The following is a 17,748-nucleotide window of genomic DNA, read 5'->3' as shown; positions in this document are numbered from 1 at the left end:
GTTGGTCACTATTTATCCTTAACTTGTCACAGCCTTGTTCAGTGTCTGACTCAGCCCCTGGAATATAATCAGTTCTTAGATTTCTGCAACTTGACGTCTTGTATAATAATTTCAAAAGCATAAAATATCAGGTCAGCATGTGTCCCCGTTCATCTAAAACCTTTATGGTTTTGTGGAGGACCTGTTATTCAGATTAAAATTCTGACATTGAATAAAAGGACCATGGTAGCCCCCGACTCTCTGTTCAGTGCAGCTGTCTGCCTCCAGGGTCCAGCAGCTTAGATACAGCCACACAGGCTTTGGGGCTGGGGACCATGAGGAAGACACTGGTAGCATGGGTTCGGAGAAAGCTGACTTGTCTCCTGTTCAGCTCATGCTTGGGCTCCTTGCTTTCCTAGCACATATCCTGGGACTTCCCTCCCCATTATTCTGCTTGAGCTACTTTTATATAGTCTGCTTCTGAGGGGAAAGGGGCAGTGGCAAGCTCTGACACAGATATTTCTTTTGAGCTTCTCCTGGCAACTCCATTATTTTTCCTGACCAAATGGAATCTCCGAGAAATTAGCAGCTACTCTTTTTTGAATGATTCCTCTTTCACGTTTATCTGAATTTACATTTGCTATCTAACCATTTTAAGGCATTTGAAGTCAAAAGTGACATCTCTGAGGGGTGTGCTCTCTAACACTTTCTTGAGACTCCTCAGTTCATATGCCTTGTAAGCATGTCCCACCTGTGTGTAAAACATTCCCTAATGGTGACAATGATAATTCCATGTGCTCATTATCATCATTCCTAGAAAGCATGGAAGAAGGTGAGATTTTTATGTTAAAAGCTAACCAAAAGCTGTCCTTTGATTATGTTAAGCTTACTGGTGGTGGTGTCAAATAGCTAAGAATATAGATGCTATAATCGTCTGTCTCTTGCTGGGCAATCTTGGCCAAGTTCCTTAGTCTCTTAGTTTCCTTACCTGTGAAATGGCAACTTCTACCTAACTAATAGGAGTTTTTTTTATAAGGATTGCATTAAATAATAAATAATAAAACCATGCCTGCTAGATGGAAGATTTATATAAAGCAAACAACAAATTTTGCTTTTACTATTAGTATTAGGACAGTCAAGGATTCTCAGAGAAGTTACCGTTTGTTCAGAAAGGTCATCACTGAGCCAGATACAAAAAGCAAAGAACATTATCCTACCTGTTTCAGGCCCACATTGCCAAATGGCCAACTAAACTGTACTCTGAAGTAATCCTTATAAAGCATTGCACTATCTGTCCGACAGAGAAGACATGCAGGCTCAGTCTGCACCAAGGGCCCCCAGCTTCTGTTCTGTTCTTCAGTAACAAGCAAGCAAACAAATGAATGAATGAATCTCCCCTTAGCTGGGGACTTCTATTTTTCTGGTATCAAATCGTGCTTGTGAAAGAGAGAGGAGCTCAGGGGACCCCATGCCTCACAGAACCTCTGTTCTGGTTAAAGGACTTAGCAGCATGCCTCTCTGTCCTGTACAGACTTACACTTCAACAACTGATTTTCAGGCACACAAGCATAATCCTGGCTATTTCTGCTTTCTTCCTTAAGTGTTATCCTAAAAGGCCTTCCTCCAGGCTCGATTTTTCCAGAAGGAGATCACAAGATCGAGTACACAGTCTATGACAGAGCCGAGAACAAGGGCACTTGCAAGTTTCGAGTTAAAGTAAGAGGTGAGACTGTGGCTCCCTGGTTCTTGGTCCATCCCTGGAATATCAAGGGAAGAGGGAACAGGTCCTCAGGACAGACTGCTCTGAATGTACCCTGGAGCAGGCCCTTCTGCCAGCTGTGGATTAGGCCTTCATGAAGCTGAGGGAAGCATCCATCCTAATGCCTGGATTTTTAAGGAACAGGACTAGTTTCACAGAAGCCCCTAGTCGTCTTTCCAAGAAAAATGACACTTAATTTTTTCCATCACTAAGCTAATATTGCAAATAGCTGCAATAACTGAGTGGTTAAGCTTTCCCTCTTTTAGGCCACTAAGAGGCTATGCTCTTTGTCTTTCAGACCTTCGGTCCATCTGAGGGGGACATTTTTATTTATTTATTTATTTGGTTTTTTGAGACAGGGTTTCTCTGTGTAGCCTTGGCTGTCCTGGACTCACTTTGTAGACCAGGCTGGCCTCGAACTCACAGAGAGCCGCTTGCCTCTGCCTCCCTAGTGCTGGGATTACAGATGTGTGCAACCATGCCTGGCTGCCTGAGAAAATGTTTTTGAAAATTCTGTGTTTCAATTTTGGTCAGCTTGTCAGTGTCATTTACCCTTCAGAGCTCAGTCTTCTCATCTGTCACATGACAGGGCTAATGGCACCATCTCAAGAGTCTCATTGGTATGGGCAATGAGCACTATGGGGCATTAGAGACTAACAACCCTTTCCTCTGCACTCATCTCACTAGTTGATGGATAACTTCTTAACACAGCTGGGGCCTCGCCTTCTCTGGTTACGGAAGAGTGCCAGAGCTAAGGCTACTCTGCCTTTGTGTCCCCTACAGTCAGACGCTGTGGCAAACTCAATGCCCCAGAGAACGGTTACATGAAGTGTTCCAGCGATGGTGACAATTATGGGGCCACCTGTGAGTTCTCCTGCATCGGTGGCTATGAGCTTCAGGGTAGTTCTGCTCGAGTATGTCAGTCCAATCTGGCTTGGTCTGGCACGGAGCCCACCTGTACAGGTATGGATGCAGTTCTGTCTCTAGCTGGCAGCAGAACCTGAAATCCCCTCATTCCAGGGCAGGTATTAAAAGCAGCTTTATTTCTTGAGCATCATAACATCTACTGTTATCTCTGCTCATCTGAGTGGGTGAACAAGGGTGCCAAGTCCCTACTACAGCTCATTTCACCTGCTTCCTTGTCCTGCTCTTGCCTGTTCTCTGATCCCCTCTTTCACATCTTCTAAGAAACAATCCGGAGGCCAGAACTCAGGGCCAGCCTTTAGCGATATTAGAAGCCAATGGACTTTTGAATTACCTTTATCCCCCTATTTTACAGTTGGAGGATCTAGTTCAACACTAGTATACTGCTGTGTTTAGACAGCATAATTCATGTCTTGCATTGTTAGCTTGAAAGCCACGCCTATTTGGGGTATTTGAAATCCTTCCTCCTGTGTAAAATGAGGAAATCAGACTTCTCCTAATTGTGGTCTTCTACTAAGTGCTGGAATAGAGCAGTGCCTGGTTCAGGATAAGCCTTGAACAGCTGCCAGAAGTTCTTACAGATGAACAGCAATTGAGCTAGGTGTCGCTGAGACTGTGAAATCTAGACTACCTAGGAGACTCTAGACCGATCCTTTAGTTACCTGCTTCTTTTTTTTTTTTCAATACCAGATATCTCTCCCCACCTTTAACGCTACCATTCAGAGCACACAGATGAAGCTCTTCAGTGTCATACATTAAAGCAGAAAAGGCACATTTTGTCTCAGACTCCTCAGCTAAGTAGTCAGTGTCCATTTCTGTGACACCAAGGCCTGGAGTACCTCGCCAAATAATCTCATGTCTTTATGGTAGCTACTAGTCACATATGAGTATGAAGCATTTGAAATGAGTCCAAATTCAGGTGTTTCGTCAATGGAAAATATACACCAATTTGAATGCCTTAGCACAGTAAAGAACATAAAGCATCCCGTCTTTTAAAATATTAATTGACTGTTGAAATATTTGGATATATTGGGTTAACATATAAAGCACATATATATTGGGTCACATATTTGTTTGTATGTTTATAATGAAGCCACTAGAAAAATTTAATTTTGCAGTCATTTAAAGTCTATTTATACTGACCAAGGCTATCCTAGACCATGATCCCCAAAGGTAAGTAACTTTAGAGATAAGAACTGTTTCTCATTCAGAGCAATAGCCCAGAAGTTGGTACAGAGCAGTCATTCAGTGTAGTAGACCAGTGAGTCTTTTCTCTTTTCTTTTTTTTTATTTATTTATTTATTTATTTATTTATTTATTTATTGGAGACAAGGTTTCTCTGTGTAGCCCTGGCTGTTCTGAACTCTCTTTGTAGACCAGGCTGGCCTGGAACTCAGAGACATCTGCCGGCCTCTGTCTCCCAGAGTGCCAGGATTATAGGCGTGCGCCGCCACACCCAGCAATGAACAATGGTTTTAAAACAAACCTGAAGTTTGAAATATTAACACCAAGTTCATAAAACCTACATAGCTTGTTCTTATTTTTCTTCTATTATTTCTTCTTCAGGGCCAGACTGCTGTTCTGTGTACTGAACCAATCATGTGGAGCTGCGTGTCATTTGTAATCAGTTTATACGGCAGAACTATAATTTAACCACCTTGACTCGTGTTCTCCATGGCAGTATTGAAAGAAGAATAAATTTATGTTAGGCTAAGCCACTAAGTTTAATGAGCCTTCTTACAGCAGTGAGAGAGAAAACAAGGACATCTCATTTGCCTCTTGCTGGTGCTTCATGTGCTCACTTTTCTAATCAAGTACTTTCATTTGAATCCTCATCTCTTAGGGAGAGCTTTTGAACTCACGTGACCATTTCTGATTCCAGCTATGAACGTCAATGTCGGCGTCAGAACAGCAGCCTCACTTCTGGATCAGTTTTATGAGAAAAGGAGACTCCTCATTGTGTCCACACCCACAGCTCGAAACCTCCTCTACAGACTGCAGCTGGGAATGCTGCAGGTGAGGCCTTGAGGCAGAGCCAAGGTGGGAGGGAGACCTCTAACTAACAGGAAGAAGACAGGCACCTCAGTAAAAGCGAAGGCCAGACTCAATGCCTAATCCACTTAGGGTGAGTTTAAGGGACCAGCACTTTAGGGACAGTCATTCATGTCTGGTACTGGCGCATAACCTTATTAACACTGGCTCTGTAGAGCTAACTCAATCATTTTCCAACCACTAACATTTGTCTGTCTTTGCTAATAAGCTTAATTGACATGTTGGCCAGGTTCAGCCAAAGAACAATTGTCTTTGCTGGTCCACTCCAGCACATGCGTACACTGAATCAATCAGTTATCTTTGCAATAGACTGGCCAAAAAGACAAAAGGCAGCCAAGAGACTCTAGGCACCATATCCCTCCTTGGGAATTTTACCAACTCTATTGGACGTGAATTTAGTTGCCACTCAGGGAGACAATCTACATGTTAGGAGATGGTAAAACTATAATGATCATACCAGAAGCTGCCTGATTTTGCCTTGAAATTGCTTAGCAATGAGTGATGACGTTCACTGAACGCTAAGCACTTTCCTCTTTACTAAGATCTATTATTAATTCCTATTAGAGGATTCTTGGTTTAATTAATTTACTACTCACATCAGCATAACTACCAGTCTTTCTTTCAGTCTTTTTGCTCATCTAAACAGGTTGCCCATGAACTGTAGAGAGTCATACGAAATGCGTTGGCAATAAGAACTAAATTTACTAATTCGGTATCCTAAATCCCCATCACCTTACCTGCCCTTGTACACCTCTGTCTTAGTTAGGGTTACTATTGCTGTGATGATACACCGTGACCAAACCAACTTAGGTAGGAAAGAGCTTTTTTTGGCTTACATTTCCATATCACTCTTCATCACTGAAGGAAGTCAGGAGGGGAATTCACACAGTGTAGGAACCTGGAGGCAGGAGTTGATGCAGAGGCCATGGAGAAGTGCTGCTTACTTCCTTGTTCCCCATGGCTTTCTCAGCCTACTTTCTTACAGAACCCAGAACTACCAGCCCAGGGGTGGCCCTGTCCACAGTGGGCTGGGCCCTCCGACATCAATCACTAATTAAGAAAATGCCTTACAGCTGGATCTTATGGAGGTGTTTCCTTAATTGAGGTTCCCTCCTCTCAGATGATTCTAGCGTATGTCAAGGTGACATAAAACCAGCCAGCACAACCCCTTTGCTCCTCATAAAACACAAATGTATATACTTACCTGGTCCTGATCAGCCTTGGCATAGCTGCATGGCATGGCCTCACATTCTTTTGAGTTCTTCTTATCTCTAGAAAATGAATAAGCCAAGAAACTGGCCTTTCTTTTACATTTGTATACCTTGCCTCATGCACTCAAATTGGCCCTATTGCTGCTGGGTTTTGCAAGTTGGATTTTATTGGCAACAGCCACACTTATTTATCTGTACATTGGTTATGGCTGCTTTTGGAGAAGTTTTTGTAGTCCTCTGCCTTAGCCCATTTCTGTTCCCTCAGGCCCTTGCTAAGTTGTTAATTATCTTGTTGACTATAGCATTTTTGGATCTAGATATTCTTATATTTGTCCACTCACCAATGTATTTACATTTGCCTTCAAGGAAGGCTTGGTTGGCTTAGTAATAATTGTGTCACTTCATACAGGAGAGTTCAAACAACGCAGTGTTTAAAATTGTTTTTTTCCATTCAATTAGATTTATCCTATATAACCTCGGTTAAGTTTTTTGGCGGGAGGTCGGGGGGGGGGGGTCTTTGATTGTCCCTGCTACTTCTGGTGAGACTGCCTAACGTGTAGTTGACTGATGCACATTCCCATGCCTCTTGCCAAAGGCCAACTATGAGCTCAGGAGCATTTTCTTTTTGTTTTCTCACGGTTTAGGTATAGGAAGCATAGGGCAGGAGTATGTGGAAGGTGGGAAGTAAGTGCAGAAAAGGGAACTCTGGAAAATATTCTTAATTCCTTGCAAGAATTAAATTAGAAACCTTGGGGGTAGGTAGGGTGGCATCTTGAACGCTTTTTAGGAATTTTGACTCATGCGAAGTCTCACCCCATCTAGAAGTCTCACCTTTGACGCACCATTGTGTTCACAAAATCCCACTGCCAGGCTGTTCTGTATAATTCCTCTAGGAAGATAAGTTTTCTAGGCATTAGCTTAGCCTTAGTGTCTCAACTGTTTACAGGATGATTTGGAGTAGGCCAGGAAGCACCCATAAGAAGACCATTGCTGGGGTGCCAGTGTACAGCTCTTTAGTTATACTTACACCTCCCCTGTTGGTTCCTCCTCCAGCAAGCACAGTGTGGCCTGGATCTTCGACATGTCACAGTGGTGGAACTGGTAGGCGTATTCCCAACCCTCATCGGCAGGATCAGAGCAAAGATTATGCCTCCAGCTCTAGCTCTGCAGCTCAGGTAGGCGGGCGTTCTCTCCTTAAGTTTCCTTCCCTGTGAGTATGCTTTATCTCTTGCCATGGATGCTCTTGTATCTGGTCAGGCACCCTGATTTTTTTTCTTCTATTCAGTATTTAGTTCCGGCATCCTTCAGTGCTTAATTGCTTTTATTCTGGGAGTATTATAAGCATGATAATTGGCTTGTTCCTGCATGTCCAACTAAATTATGCCGTGGAAAATTGCTACTGTTTTCTTCTTCCCCATCGACCAAAACAACCAAGCAAATTCTCCCCTCCCCCTCTCATTCTCTTTTTGTCTCTCTGTATATGTATATGTGTGCATGTGTGTGTGGTGCAGTATGAGTGTGTGTCTGTGTCTCTGTGTGTATATGTGTATGTATGTATGTGTGTGTTGTGTGTGTGCATGTGTAGTGCTGTATGAGATGTGTCTGTGGAATGTGTTGTGTATATGTGTATGTTGTATGTGTATGTATATATGTACATGTGTGTGTATGCATGTGTGCTGTGGTATGAGTGTGTATATGTGTGTACGTGTGTGTGTGTGTATGTGGTGTGATATGTGAGTGTATGTGTGGTGTGGTATTTGTGTGTATGTTTGTGTATGTATATGTGTGTCTGGTATGTATGTGTATGTTGTTTGTATGGTGTGTGGTATGTCTGTGTATGTGTGTGCTTGTGAGTGTGTATATATTGTGTGTGTGGTGTGTGGTGTGTGTGTGTGTGTGTGTGTGTGTATGTGTGTGTGTGTGTGTGTGTGTAAGAGGAGGATCTGTAAACAAAATGACCTAAGCAGCAGTCCCTTTTCACATTAGGACAGATACTAATTAGCCCTTTCAGGCTTGATCTCTTTTTTTCCTCCATCCATCAGGGCACTTGTTCATACTCCTGTCTTAACAATTGTATCTCTTTTCTGTCATTCTTATAAAGCTAGAACCCTAATAGCCAGGCCTTGAGTAATGTTGTATTGAAGTGAGATTCAACAGCTATAAGGCAATTTTAGAACAACCTACATTTTTCTTGTATCTCTTGACCACTGTGAGATGGGTAATTAGGCTAAACTAATACTCCTTAAAATCTTCCTTTCTTGCTTAGCTGTCATCTTTTGTACACTGCTGGAGACAGATCTCTGTTCTCCAGGTCCCAGAAGACTCCTGGGCTTTTAGAGTCTCAGATGGCTCCACAATCTCGTGCATTAATATCTGAGACACCCATACGGTTTCAGATTTCTGAAAATGAGGAAGAAAAAGAGTAAAAACAAGCAATGCTATTAGTCGGGTTCTTGTTATTATATCAAAATACCCAGGCCAAGTAACTCATGCAAACGTTTCTTTTGCTCATGGTTCTAAAGACTATAATTGGAGATGGGGCACTCCATTGCTTTGAGTCTCTAGTAAAGGCCACTTATCATAGAGGGAGCATATAGTCATGTAAATTGCTTATGTCAAGTGCCAGGAGACAGAGAGATAAAGAGACCAGGCTTTCATAATTCTTTTCAAGGAGAGGGTTCCAAATGGCCTAAAACCCTTGTGTTAGGAGAGTCTACTATCTTCCAGGAAGTGCTACCTAAGAAGTAAGCCTTTAACACATTGTCCCTTGGTGGACATTTAACACCCAAATTGTAGCATAATCTTTTGTGTTTAACCTTGGAAATGTTACACATTATGTATACCCCCAGTCCATTGGCCAGAACTAATCATATAATTACAATTGAACTTCAAAAGAGGTTGTGAAATACAGTGATTTGTTATTTTTATGAAGACAATGACATAGTATTTGGTGAATTACACCAAAGGTGTTTTAGTAAGTTCACAAAAATTTCCTAAGAGGATATCACAGCACATACCCTGGTTAGTTTTGTGCTGCCTTGCTACAAGCTAGCATCATTTGGCAAGATGGAATCTGGAGATAGGCCACAGTGGAGCAGAAGCTATAATGAAACACCAACTATTGGCTTGCTCCATCCTTGGCCTGCTCTGCTTGCACTTTTATACCACACAGGACCACCTGCCCAGAGGTGGTACCACTCCCAGTGGCCTGGGCCTTCCTACATCAATCATAAATCAAGAACGTGCAACCTGATGGATTTATATTTTTTAATTGAGATTTCCTCTTCCCAAATTACTCTAGTTGGGGTCTAGATCACACACACACACACACACACACACACACACACACACACACACACACACTTTCCATCATACTTAAACAAAACTTGTTGTAGGAGATGAAGGAGATGCTTCAGTAGATAAAGTGCCTGCCTCATCAATATGAAGATAAGATCAGATCCTTAGAACCCAAATAAAAGATAAGAATGATGAGCCTGTCTGTAACACCAGCCAGTTGACTATCTAGATTAGCCTTATCAGTGAGCTCTGAGTTCAATAGAGAGATCTGATTTTGATGAATAAGATCGAGAGTCATTGAGGCAGACTCCTGATGTCAACCCTGGGCTACCACATCCACACTTATGTACATGTATCTGATCACATGTCATATACCTACACACATTCTAACACAGATAGACATACACACATATGTATGTATGTATGTATCTTGGTTCAGAGTTTGTAAACTTACTTTCTTAGAGTAATAGATGGTAGACACAGATATGTACACATGATGTATACACATACAACAATAATAAAATCCTGATATAATTGTAAACTTTTAAAAATGAACAGAGAAATCTACATTAGGGAAAATATTGATTTATTGTCTTTATGTTGGGGCTAATACAGGACTCTGTAGCTTGATAATGATTTGTAACAAATAACTTGCTTAAATAAATTTTGTGGTGCTTCTTAAATTTTAGCCTGCATCATAATCTCCTGCAGGGTAAAAATTTTGTCATTTTGCTTGCTCCCCATGTTTTGGGGTTTGACAGGTCTAGGGTAGACCCTAAGAGTTTATGTAACTAGCAAGTTCCCTGGGAATCCCATTGGGAGAACTAGTAGCTTGGTGTTTTACCAAGGTGTTGGTTTTGGAATAAACATTTTGCCAAGGAGGTTCTAAGAAAAGAGTGATTCTTGAGCAAGTAGCTAGAAGATGGTACATGTGAACAGTACACGAGATGGCCACTCAGCTGCATCACCTAGCACATCCCATGTCAGGCTGTATGCTGCTTTCGTATGCCATATCAGAGGGGCACAGAGTTCTTGGCAGATGGATGCTGTATTTTTTCGGTTTGAATTCCAACCAAAAGGAAGGGCCATGATTTGCTCAATGAATCAAAAACAGGAAGAAAGAAAAAAAGGAGCCAGAATGCCAGGCTAGTTTGAAAATTCTCTAGCCTTGTTAGAATATCAACTTCAGATAGGTCTTAGGCTATGGTGATGCTATTGAGGAAAACCAACAGAAATGATAGGCTGGACAACTGTTGTTGCAAGGTTACACTCATCTTCTTTGCCTCCACTTCTTTTCTACTTGAATGTGTAAGCTAAGTCATACTCACCCCCAGAATAAATTTCTATCTATCTTAATAACGACAGGGACCAAAAGGGACATCACTTTAATAATCATATTCTTCAGAGCTGGAGAGATAGCTCAGAGGTTAAGAGTACCAGCTGGTCTTCCAGAGGTCCTGAATTCAATTCTGAGCACTCACATGGTGGCTCAGAAATATTTATAATGGGATCTGGTGCCCTCTTCTGCTGTGAAGTCATACATGTTGGTGGAGCATAATATGTAAATAAATAAATATTTTAAAAAATAATTATATTATTATTAGACTTCTCAAGAAGGTGATTCATGAAGAGTTCCTTCCAATCTGCTGACAGTCATCATGTAGCTCAGAAATACTGCAAACCTCACCACTCACGCCCAAACCACAATCTGAGAGGCACCATACCACCTATCCCTGAGATGTCTACAGATTCTCAACTCCAGTGGGACCCATTCCTCTGGCTGTTGCTGGTGTGGCCATTTCTTGTTTCCCACACAGTTGTCCTTTTTCATATTCTGTGTTAATGAAAGTACAAGAAGAATGTATGTAATAGTCCCAGGGATTTACCATTTTAGCCCCATAAGTGTTGTAAAACCATGTGATGCATTGGTTCATCCAGATATCCTGTCTATAAGCTTCAACCACAATATTGCTTGGACCCTTTCTCCCTTGAGCTCTCGTTAGGTCCTCACTCCTCTACTTTTCTGGACCCCCTTGTGGTTGTATTTACCTAAAAAACTTAGACTGTAGGATTCCTGGTAAGGGCAAGGTATCATCTTCTTTTGGATTTCTAGTCACTAGATAGGGATTAGCAAGAGAGCTTTCCACTGGGAAAATATTAATTATTCTCCCCTTTTATGAAATGGCTTTATGAGAATAGCAATCAGTTAATATTTTATGCAATGATATTTTAAATTTATTTTTTCAAGTTAGCATGAGAATGAGTGAGTTTCATTAAGGCATTTTTATACATGTGTGTTTTTTATATATTCTTCTAATTTATCCCCCATCTCTTACTCACCTATCTGTCTCTTCACTCCCCCCACTCTTTCTCTCCCCCCTTTTGGTGTCTCCTCTGTATATGTAACCCTGGCTGTCCTGGAACTCAATCTGTAGATCAGGTTGGCCTCAAATTCACAGATCTGTCTGCCCCTGCCTCCTGAATGCTAGGACTAAAGGCCTGTGGCACCACTACCTAGGTCACTACCTTTTCTTTATACAATTAAAAACAATACTTGGAACCACTCCTGAAAGGAAAAAAATTTCACTTTCAATTCAGAGGGCAATGTATGTTCTGCCTGTTACATAACTCAAAATATTTCAACTGGATCAAAAACCAGGAGTGACGAGTGAGTGTCCTCCTTATCTTCTTGGGCTCAGCTGTATGTTTACTTTCCTCTTAACTTTCTTATTTAAAATGCTGGTATTGATATAAAACATCTACATAGATTAAACCCATATGTTGATGTGTAGAAAAATACCACATAGTTGAAACCATGCCAGACTATTTTTCAAAATTATCTGTGGTACCAATTATAAGCAAATAAGTAAGAATGCTTGGCAATAAAATAAGCTCATTCAGTTCCAGTTGCACTCCAGAAATAGTCACTTAACAGGTCATCACTATAATTTCTTGAATGTTACTTTAGTCAAATTTACCTTGTCCAGGCTTCTTCAGCTTTGGCCCTTTTGGTATTTGGGGCTGGCTTTGTTTGGCTAGAAGACTGTCCTGTACATTGTAGGATAAATATATCAACATTCCGAAATCTATCACTTAAATGCTAATTGTATCTAACTCCTTTTTATGACAACCAAAAGTGTGTTAAGACATGATCAAATGTCCCCTGAGTGGTAAAATACTTTTGGTGATAATCATCACCCTTGTCATTCTGAAAGTAATACCATGTTCTACATAGCATGTAGCTACTTTTGGTTTATAGTAGCATGGTCAGCCTGAGTTCTTCCATATCATATTAATCTAAAACAGAACTTTTCAACTTTTCTTCTGAATACCAATTATCTGGAGATATTACTAACAATGCAGATATATTCTGATGTGTTAGGTATGAGTTCAGACATGAGCAAGTTCTTTCTGAGCAAGTCCTCGATGATACAATGGGTCCATGATCTACACTTTGAGTAGCTTGAGTATTGAGGGCATAAAAATGATTCGGACCTTCATGGCATCAAGCATTTCTCTGCATAGTATTACCAGAGGGCTTTGGTTGGCCCCCTAAAAGTCTTGGGAGTCGAGGAATAATACAGACAAGTCTTCTTTTTTTGTTTGTTCCAGGCTGTTGCTTCGAATCCCACTGTACTCCTTCAGCATGGTTCTAGTGGATAAGCATGGCATGGACAAAGAACGCTATGTCTCCCTAGTGACACCCATGACTCTCTTCAACCTCATTGACACCTTCCCCTTGAGGAAAGAAGAGATGATCCTGCAAGCTGAGATGGGCCAGACATGCAACACTTGATGTGATGCTACTGTTCCACTCTTGGCAGTTCCTCGTCTCTTTTTAGATAGTGCCCGTGCACATGGGAAGGCCTTAATATACCCTTGATGTACAGAGTTTCATTTGTAATTTTTAAAGTCTATTTTGTTATGTGCTTTCTTTGCCCTTAGAAATTGGCGCAATGCTTTTTCAAACATTGAAATGTTTCAAAATATATGAAAATATCTAGTCTAACTCTATCCCTTTAGTCCATCATGGCTGGTTAACTCTACAGAGAAATGAGAAACTACAGCCACACACATGCTTTCGGCATATTATTCGGTGTGAAACATACTTTCCTGTTCTCTTAATGTTTGTATAAGACTTTTGTTAATAAAATATTTTGAAGCAAGCATACTAAAACTCACCTTTAAAAAAAATCAAGCATCAAGCTTCTTTGCTTAGGGTGATCAGCAGTTTTAAAACTGTGATTCTTGTTTGTTTTAAGAAAGAGATCAACTGAGGTAGGAGAGAGCTAAGTTCCCAAGTGGCAGAATAACAAATTAATATAATTAGCGCCCCCCAAAAGAGAGAAAGAATTAAACCTTGAACCTCTTGCAGCTAATGGTGTGAAAGCCTAAAACTAGCAAACGTGTTGACTCATCTTTATTCCATTTTCCCCCATGGAACAAGGTATTTACCTTGGATGAGGACTTGTAAGTAATCCAGAGGTGATTTCAAGCATATAGAGAGATACACATAGGTTAGACGCAATCACAGTGAGGTTTTGTATATACAGTTAAGCACCCACAGATTGGGCTAGCCTTGAATGTCCCAAACCCATTCACTTCTGGGTCTGTATAGGAGTGTCCAATGGAACTTTGTGGATCTGGATCATTGTTGAGGGTTGGGGGAAGCCTCAAATAAATGGATCTGTCTGTGACATAGATGCTGGCATCAGTCTGAAGTCTTAGAGCAGAAAAGTCCTGTCTCTGGGTCCTGAGGACTGACTTCAAAGGCTCCTCATTTCTCAAAAAGAGTTCTTAGCAGAGATGCTTGAAGTAAACACCTCCTCAAGCCTCACATAAATGGACAGGCTAGCATGATGGGGAAATATCAAACAATCCCACTCCTAGACAAAGAACTACAGGCAACTAATGACTTCTGGGAGAAATAGAATTAGCCCTTCCCAGAGATGAGCCCTCTAATTGGTGATTCAGTACAAAGTGGCCAGCCTGTAACCATATAATACAAACCACTCTGAAGGGACTCAGTGGATTGTATTTACATATTTATACACATATTTGTAACAATAATAATTAAAAAGAGGACATTAATTTGAAATGGAGTGAGGGGGAACATGGAGCTGTTGGTGGGAGTGGCAAAGGGGATTGGTGGGAGTGGCAAAGGGGATTGGAGGGAGAACAAGCCTGGGGGACTGGTATAATTATATTTTAATTTGGTGTTTTACTACAAAAAGAAGTTATAGAAATGAAGGCATCGGAAGCAGGAAAGCAAGGACACTTGGCCGTGTTTATTGATGGTATCTATTACATCTGGGCATTCAATTAACCTTGGATTGGAAATATTCTGACAAAGCTACATGATATACATACTGAAATTACATAGGCTTTTTGTCCTTATTGTTCCCCAACCAATGAAGTATAAAAACTACTTATAAAGTATTTTCCTCATATGGTATACTGCAAGTAATTCAGAAAGGTTTAAAGTGTACAAAGGGATGTACATCGATTACAGGTAAGTACTATGTAATTTTATATCACAAGATGAGTAATTTTGAGGGTCCTGGAACCAATCCTTCCCAATTTGTGTATGAAGAAGCATCATTGGCCATAGGGCTGAATTCTCCACTCTATCCCACGCATGGAGGTTTCCATTCACTGGTTGGTTGTACACCAGGTCCCTTTGCAGGGAGGTCAGCTTTACATAAGAGGCCTGCATTTGCGTTTTTCAATAGTTGAGCCTGGAAAATCACACCATGACATTTCACAAGGAGCTAGACTATACTCCTAGACAAATATTTCTTAACGTTTCTGGTATCCATGAAATGATAGAAAGTCCAAATTCCAACATGTAGTGGCTTAAAATGGGAGGTTGGGTAAACACTGTTCTCACAGAAGATTAGATTGAGGAAATGTCAACCCTTGAATACATTTACACTCTAGGTAGGAAAGACGCTAGTTTTTCTCATTCACAGTAAAAACCACTCTTTAACTTGGCTTCCTTCATATATATCAGGTTAAAGTAATGTCAAATGGTAATGGACTTTACAAACTACTCTATGCCTGTGGGACAGCATGAAAGGAACTTACCTGACTTATTCAAACCAGTCTTTCCTGTTACTTTGAAATATTTTCAACTTTGACCCCCAGCCCCAAACATGCAGATTGTTTGAAGATGGATGAATGCAGGAATGACCTGTGATGTTCCAAAACCTAATATTCTACAAGAAAACACAGGAAACACTTCAAAAACTTATCAATTGCTAGCTCTAAAATACAGGTTTCTACCTCAAAATCTCACAGAATTTTTAAAATACACATTTTGAACACCTACAAAGCAACAACTAGAGCAAGGAAAATAGAGCGGATCCATCAGTAAAGTGTTTGTTGTGTAAACATGAGGAGCTGAGTTCAGCTGCCAGCGCCCACGTAAAAAGTCAGGCATGACTTTGGAAATCTATCTGGTGCTATCTCAGCAAACTGGGAATAGGGCTTCCTCAAGACCCAGCTATTCCACTCCTAGGAATATACCCAGAAGATGCTCCAGCACACAACAAGAAAATTTGCTCAACCATGTTCATAGCAGCCTTATTCATAATCGCCAGAACATGGAAACAGCCTAAGTGCCCCTCAGTAGAAGAATGGATAAAGAAACTGTGGTACATATACACTATGGAATACTACTCAGCTATTAAAAACAAGGAATTCCCAAAATTTGTGGACAAATGGATTGAACTAGAAATGATCATAATGAGTGAGCTAACCCAGAAGCAGAAAGACTCAAATGGTATATACTCACTTATAACTGGACACTAGCCCAAGGGACAGGTCCCATGAAAGTCTGCACCTACCAGGAAACTGGGATAGAGGTGAGGACATCCTATTGAGACTCTAGGTGAGAAAAATATAGGGGATAGGCAAGTAGGTGGATACAGAGGGTCCTAGAAACCTACAAGAGGAACATTATGATGGGTAGATCTGAGCCCAGGGGTTCTGCTTGATCTAAGGCACCAACCAAGGACAAAACGTGCAGTCATCATCAAACCCCTACCCAGATCTAGCCAAGGGACAGAACATTCTCCACAGTTAAGTGGAGACTGGGGACTGACTCTCACAGGATCTCCGGTGCCCCATATTTGGCCATGTCCCTTTGTTGGGGAGGCCCAATGGCACTCGGAGGAAGGATAGCAGACTACCAAGAAGAGACTTGATACCCTAGCACCATATTCAGGGGGAGGAGGTCCCCCACAGCCACAGTCATAGGGAAGGGGGATTGGGGTGAAAGTGGAAGGGAGGGAGGAATGGGAGGATGCATGGGATGGGATAGAAAATGAGATGTAATATGAATTATTTTATTTTTCAATAAAAATGTGTTATTAAAAAAAAGTCAGGCATGGTGGCTCATACTTCTCAACCTCTGGTTTCCACATGCAACGATACAAATGTGCATGTTCACATGCAGCATGAATATACAAATGAGCACTCCCATGCACATACACACAAACACACACACACACACACACACACACACACACACACACAGAGAGAGAGAGAGAGAGAGAGAGAGAGAGAGAGAGAGAGAGAGAGAGAGAGAGAGAGAGACTAAAGGGGTTTCTCACAGAAAATACTGAAAACATATGTACTAAAGGGGCAAGATTCAGTCACCTTAGTAAGTTTTACTGTCCTATCAAGAATACTCTTAAATGAAAATAGATTTTGTTGATATTCTTACAAAGGTCCTGAGTTCAATTCCCAGCAACCACATGGTGGTTCACAACCATCAATAATGAGATCTGGTGCCTTCTTCTGGCCTGCAAGTGTCCATGCAGGCATAATACTATATAAATAATAAATGAATCTTTAAAAAAAGAAACACAGCAGCTTGATTGATGCTTTAAGTGCTTCAGTTTTGCACAATTAAAAACACCCAAAGGAGGATGGGTTTGACCTTGCTAGTTCTGGAGATGTTTGAAGGTAACCAGGCCTCTAAAGACCCAAAAATTTAGTGCCTCAAATTGATAAGCATTGGTTATTAATATCATGCTTTCTGTGAGAAACCGCCTCAGTTCTATATTGGTGATGAAACTTAGGGTAGAAACTTGTAACACAACTTTGACCTTCCCCACCCCACCCCTGCTGCCTCCCAGTCCTGGCAAGACTGGAGAAGTGTTTTCCTAGTAGCTATGTGCTCTGGAGAGATCCACAGTATAAGAAAAAAGTTCCTCCAAATTTGATGTGTCTGTTCCCCTTCTCTGTGTCTCTTGACAACTATTGGTCATAAATGGATAGCAGGGGTGAGCGAACTCTTTTACACTGTCAAAGCACCCGAACTCTAACAGTACGCTCACAATGAATTTTCATCAGAAACTACAAACAGTTCCTGTTCTCCAAGCTTTACTTGCTTCTCTAATGAACATTAGTGCTGGGATTTATAACAACAGAAGTATAACAGCTCCCAAAATACTGTGACACGGAGAAGTAGTGTTTTGGGAAAAAAAAAACCTACTAACCACCATACGTTTGAGGTCC

General features: G+C 41.1%; 1 protein-coding gene across 2 annotated transcripts in view; it reads left to right on the top strand.

Moving 5' to 3' along the window:
- Positions 1 to 13,399, top strand: part of SRPX (sushi repeat containing protein X-linked) — an 80,976-nt gene extending 67,577 nt beyond the window's left edge. For both annotated transcript variants that reach the window (XM_084788859.1, XM_084788858.1), the window contains 5 exons: positions 1,581 to 1,702; positions 2,522 to 2,701; positions 4,545 to 4,678; positions 6,979 to 7,100; positions 12,835 to 13,399. In XM_084788859.1, coding sequence (XP_084644985.1) covers positions 1,581 to 1,702; positions 2,522 to 2,701; positions 4,545 to 4,678; positions 6,979 to 7,100; positions 12,835 to 13,018 — 742 coding nt within the window. In that variant the 3' untranslated portion in view covers positions 13,019 to 13,399. The remainder of the gene's footprint in view (positions 1 to 1,580; positions 1,703 to 2,521; positions 2,702 to 4,544; positions 4,679 to 6,978; positions 7,101 to 12,834) is intronic.
- The last annotated feature ends 4,349 nt before the right edge of the window (positions 13,400 to 17,748 follow it).

The sequence above is a fragment of the Acomys minous genome (assembly GCF_964271855.1).
Source record: "Acomys minous genome assembly, chromosome: 7".
Lineage (NCBI taxonomy): Eukaryota > Metazoa > Chordata > Mammalia > Rodentia > Muridae > Acomys > Acomys minous.
Note: the sequence above shows the minus strand (reverse complement) of the source record. Positions and strands in the feature narration are given on the sequence as shown.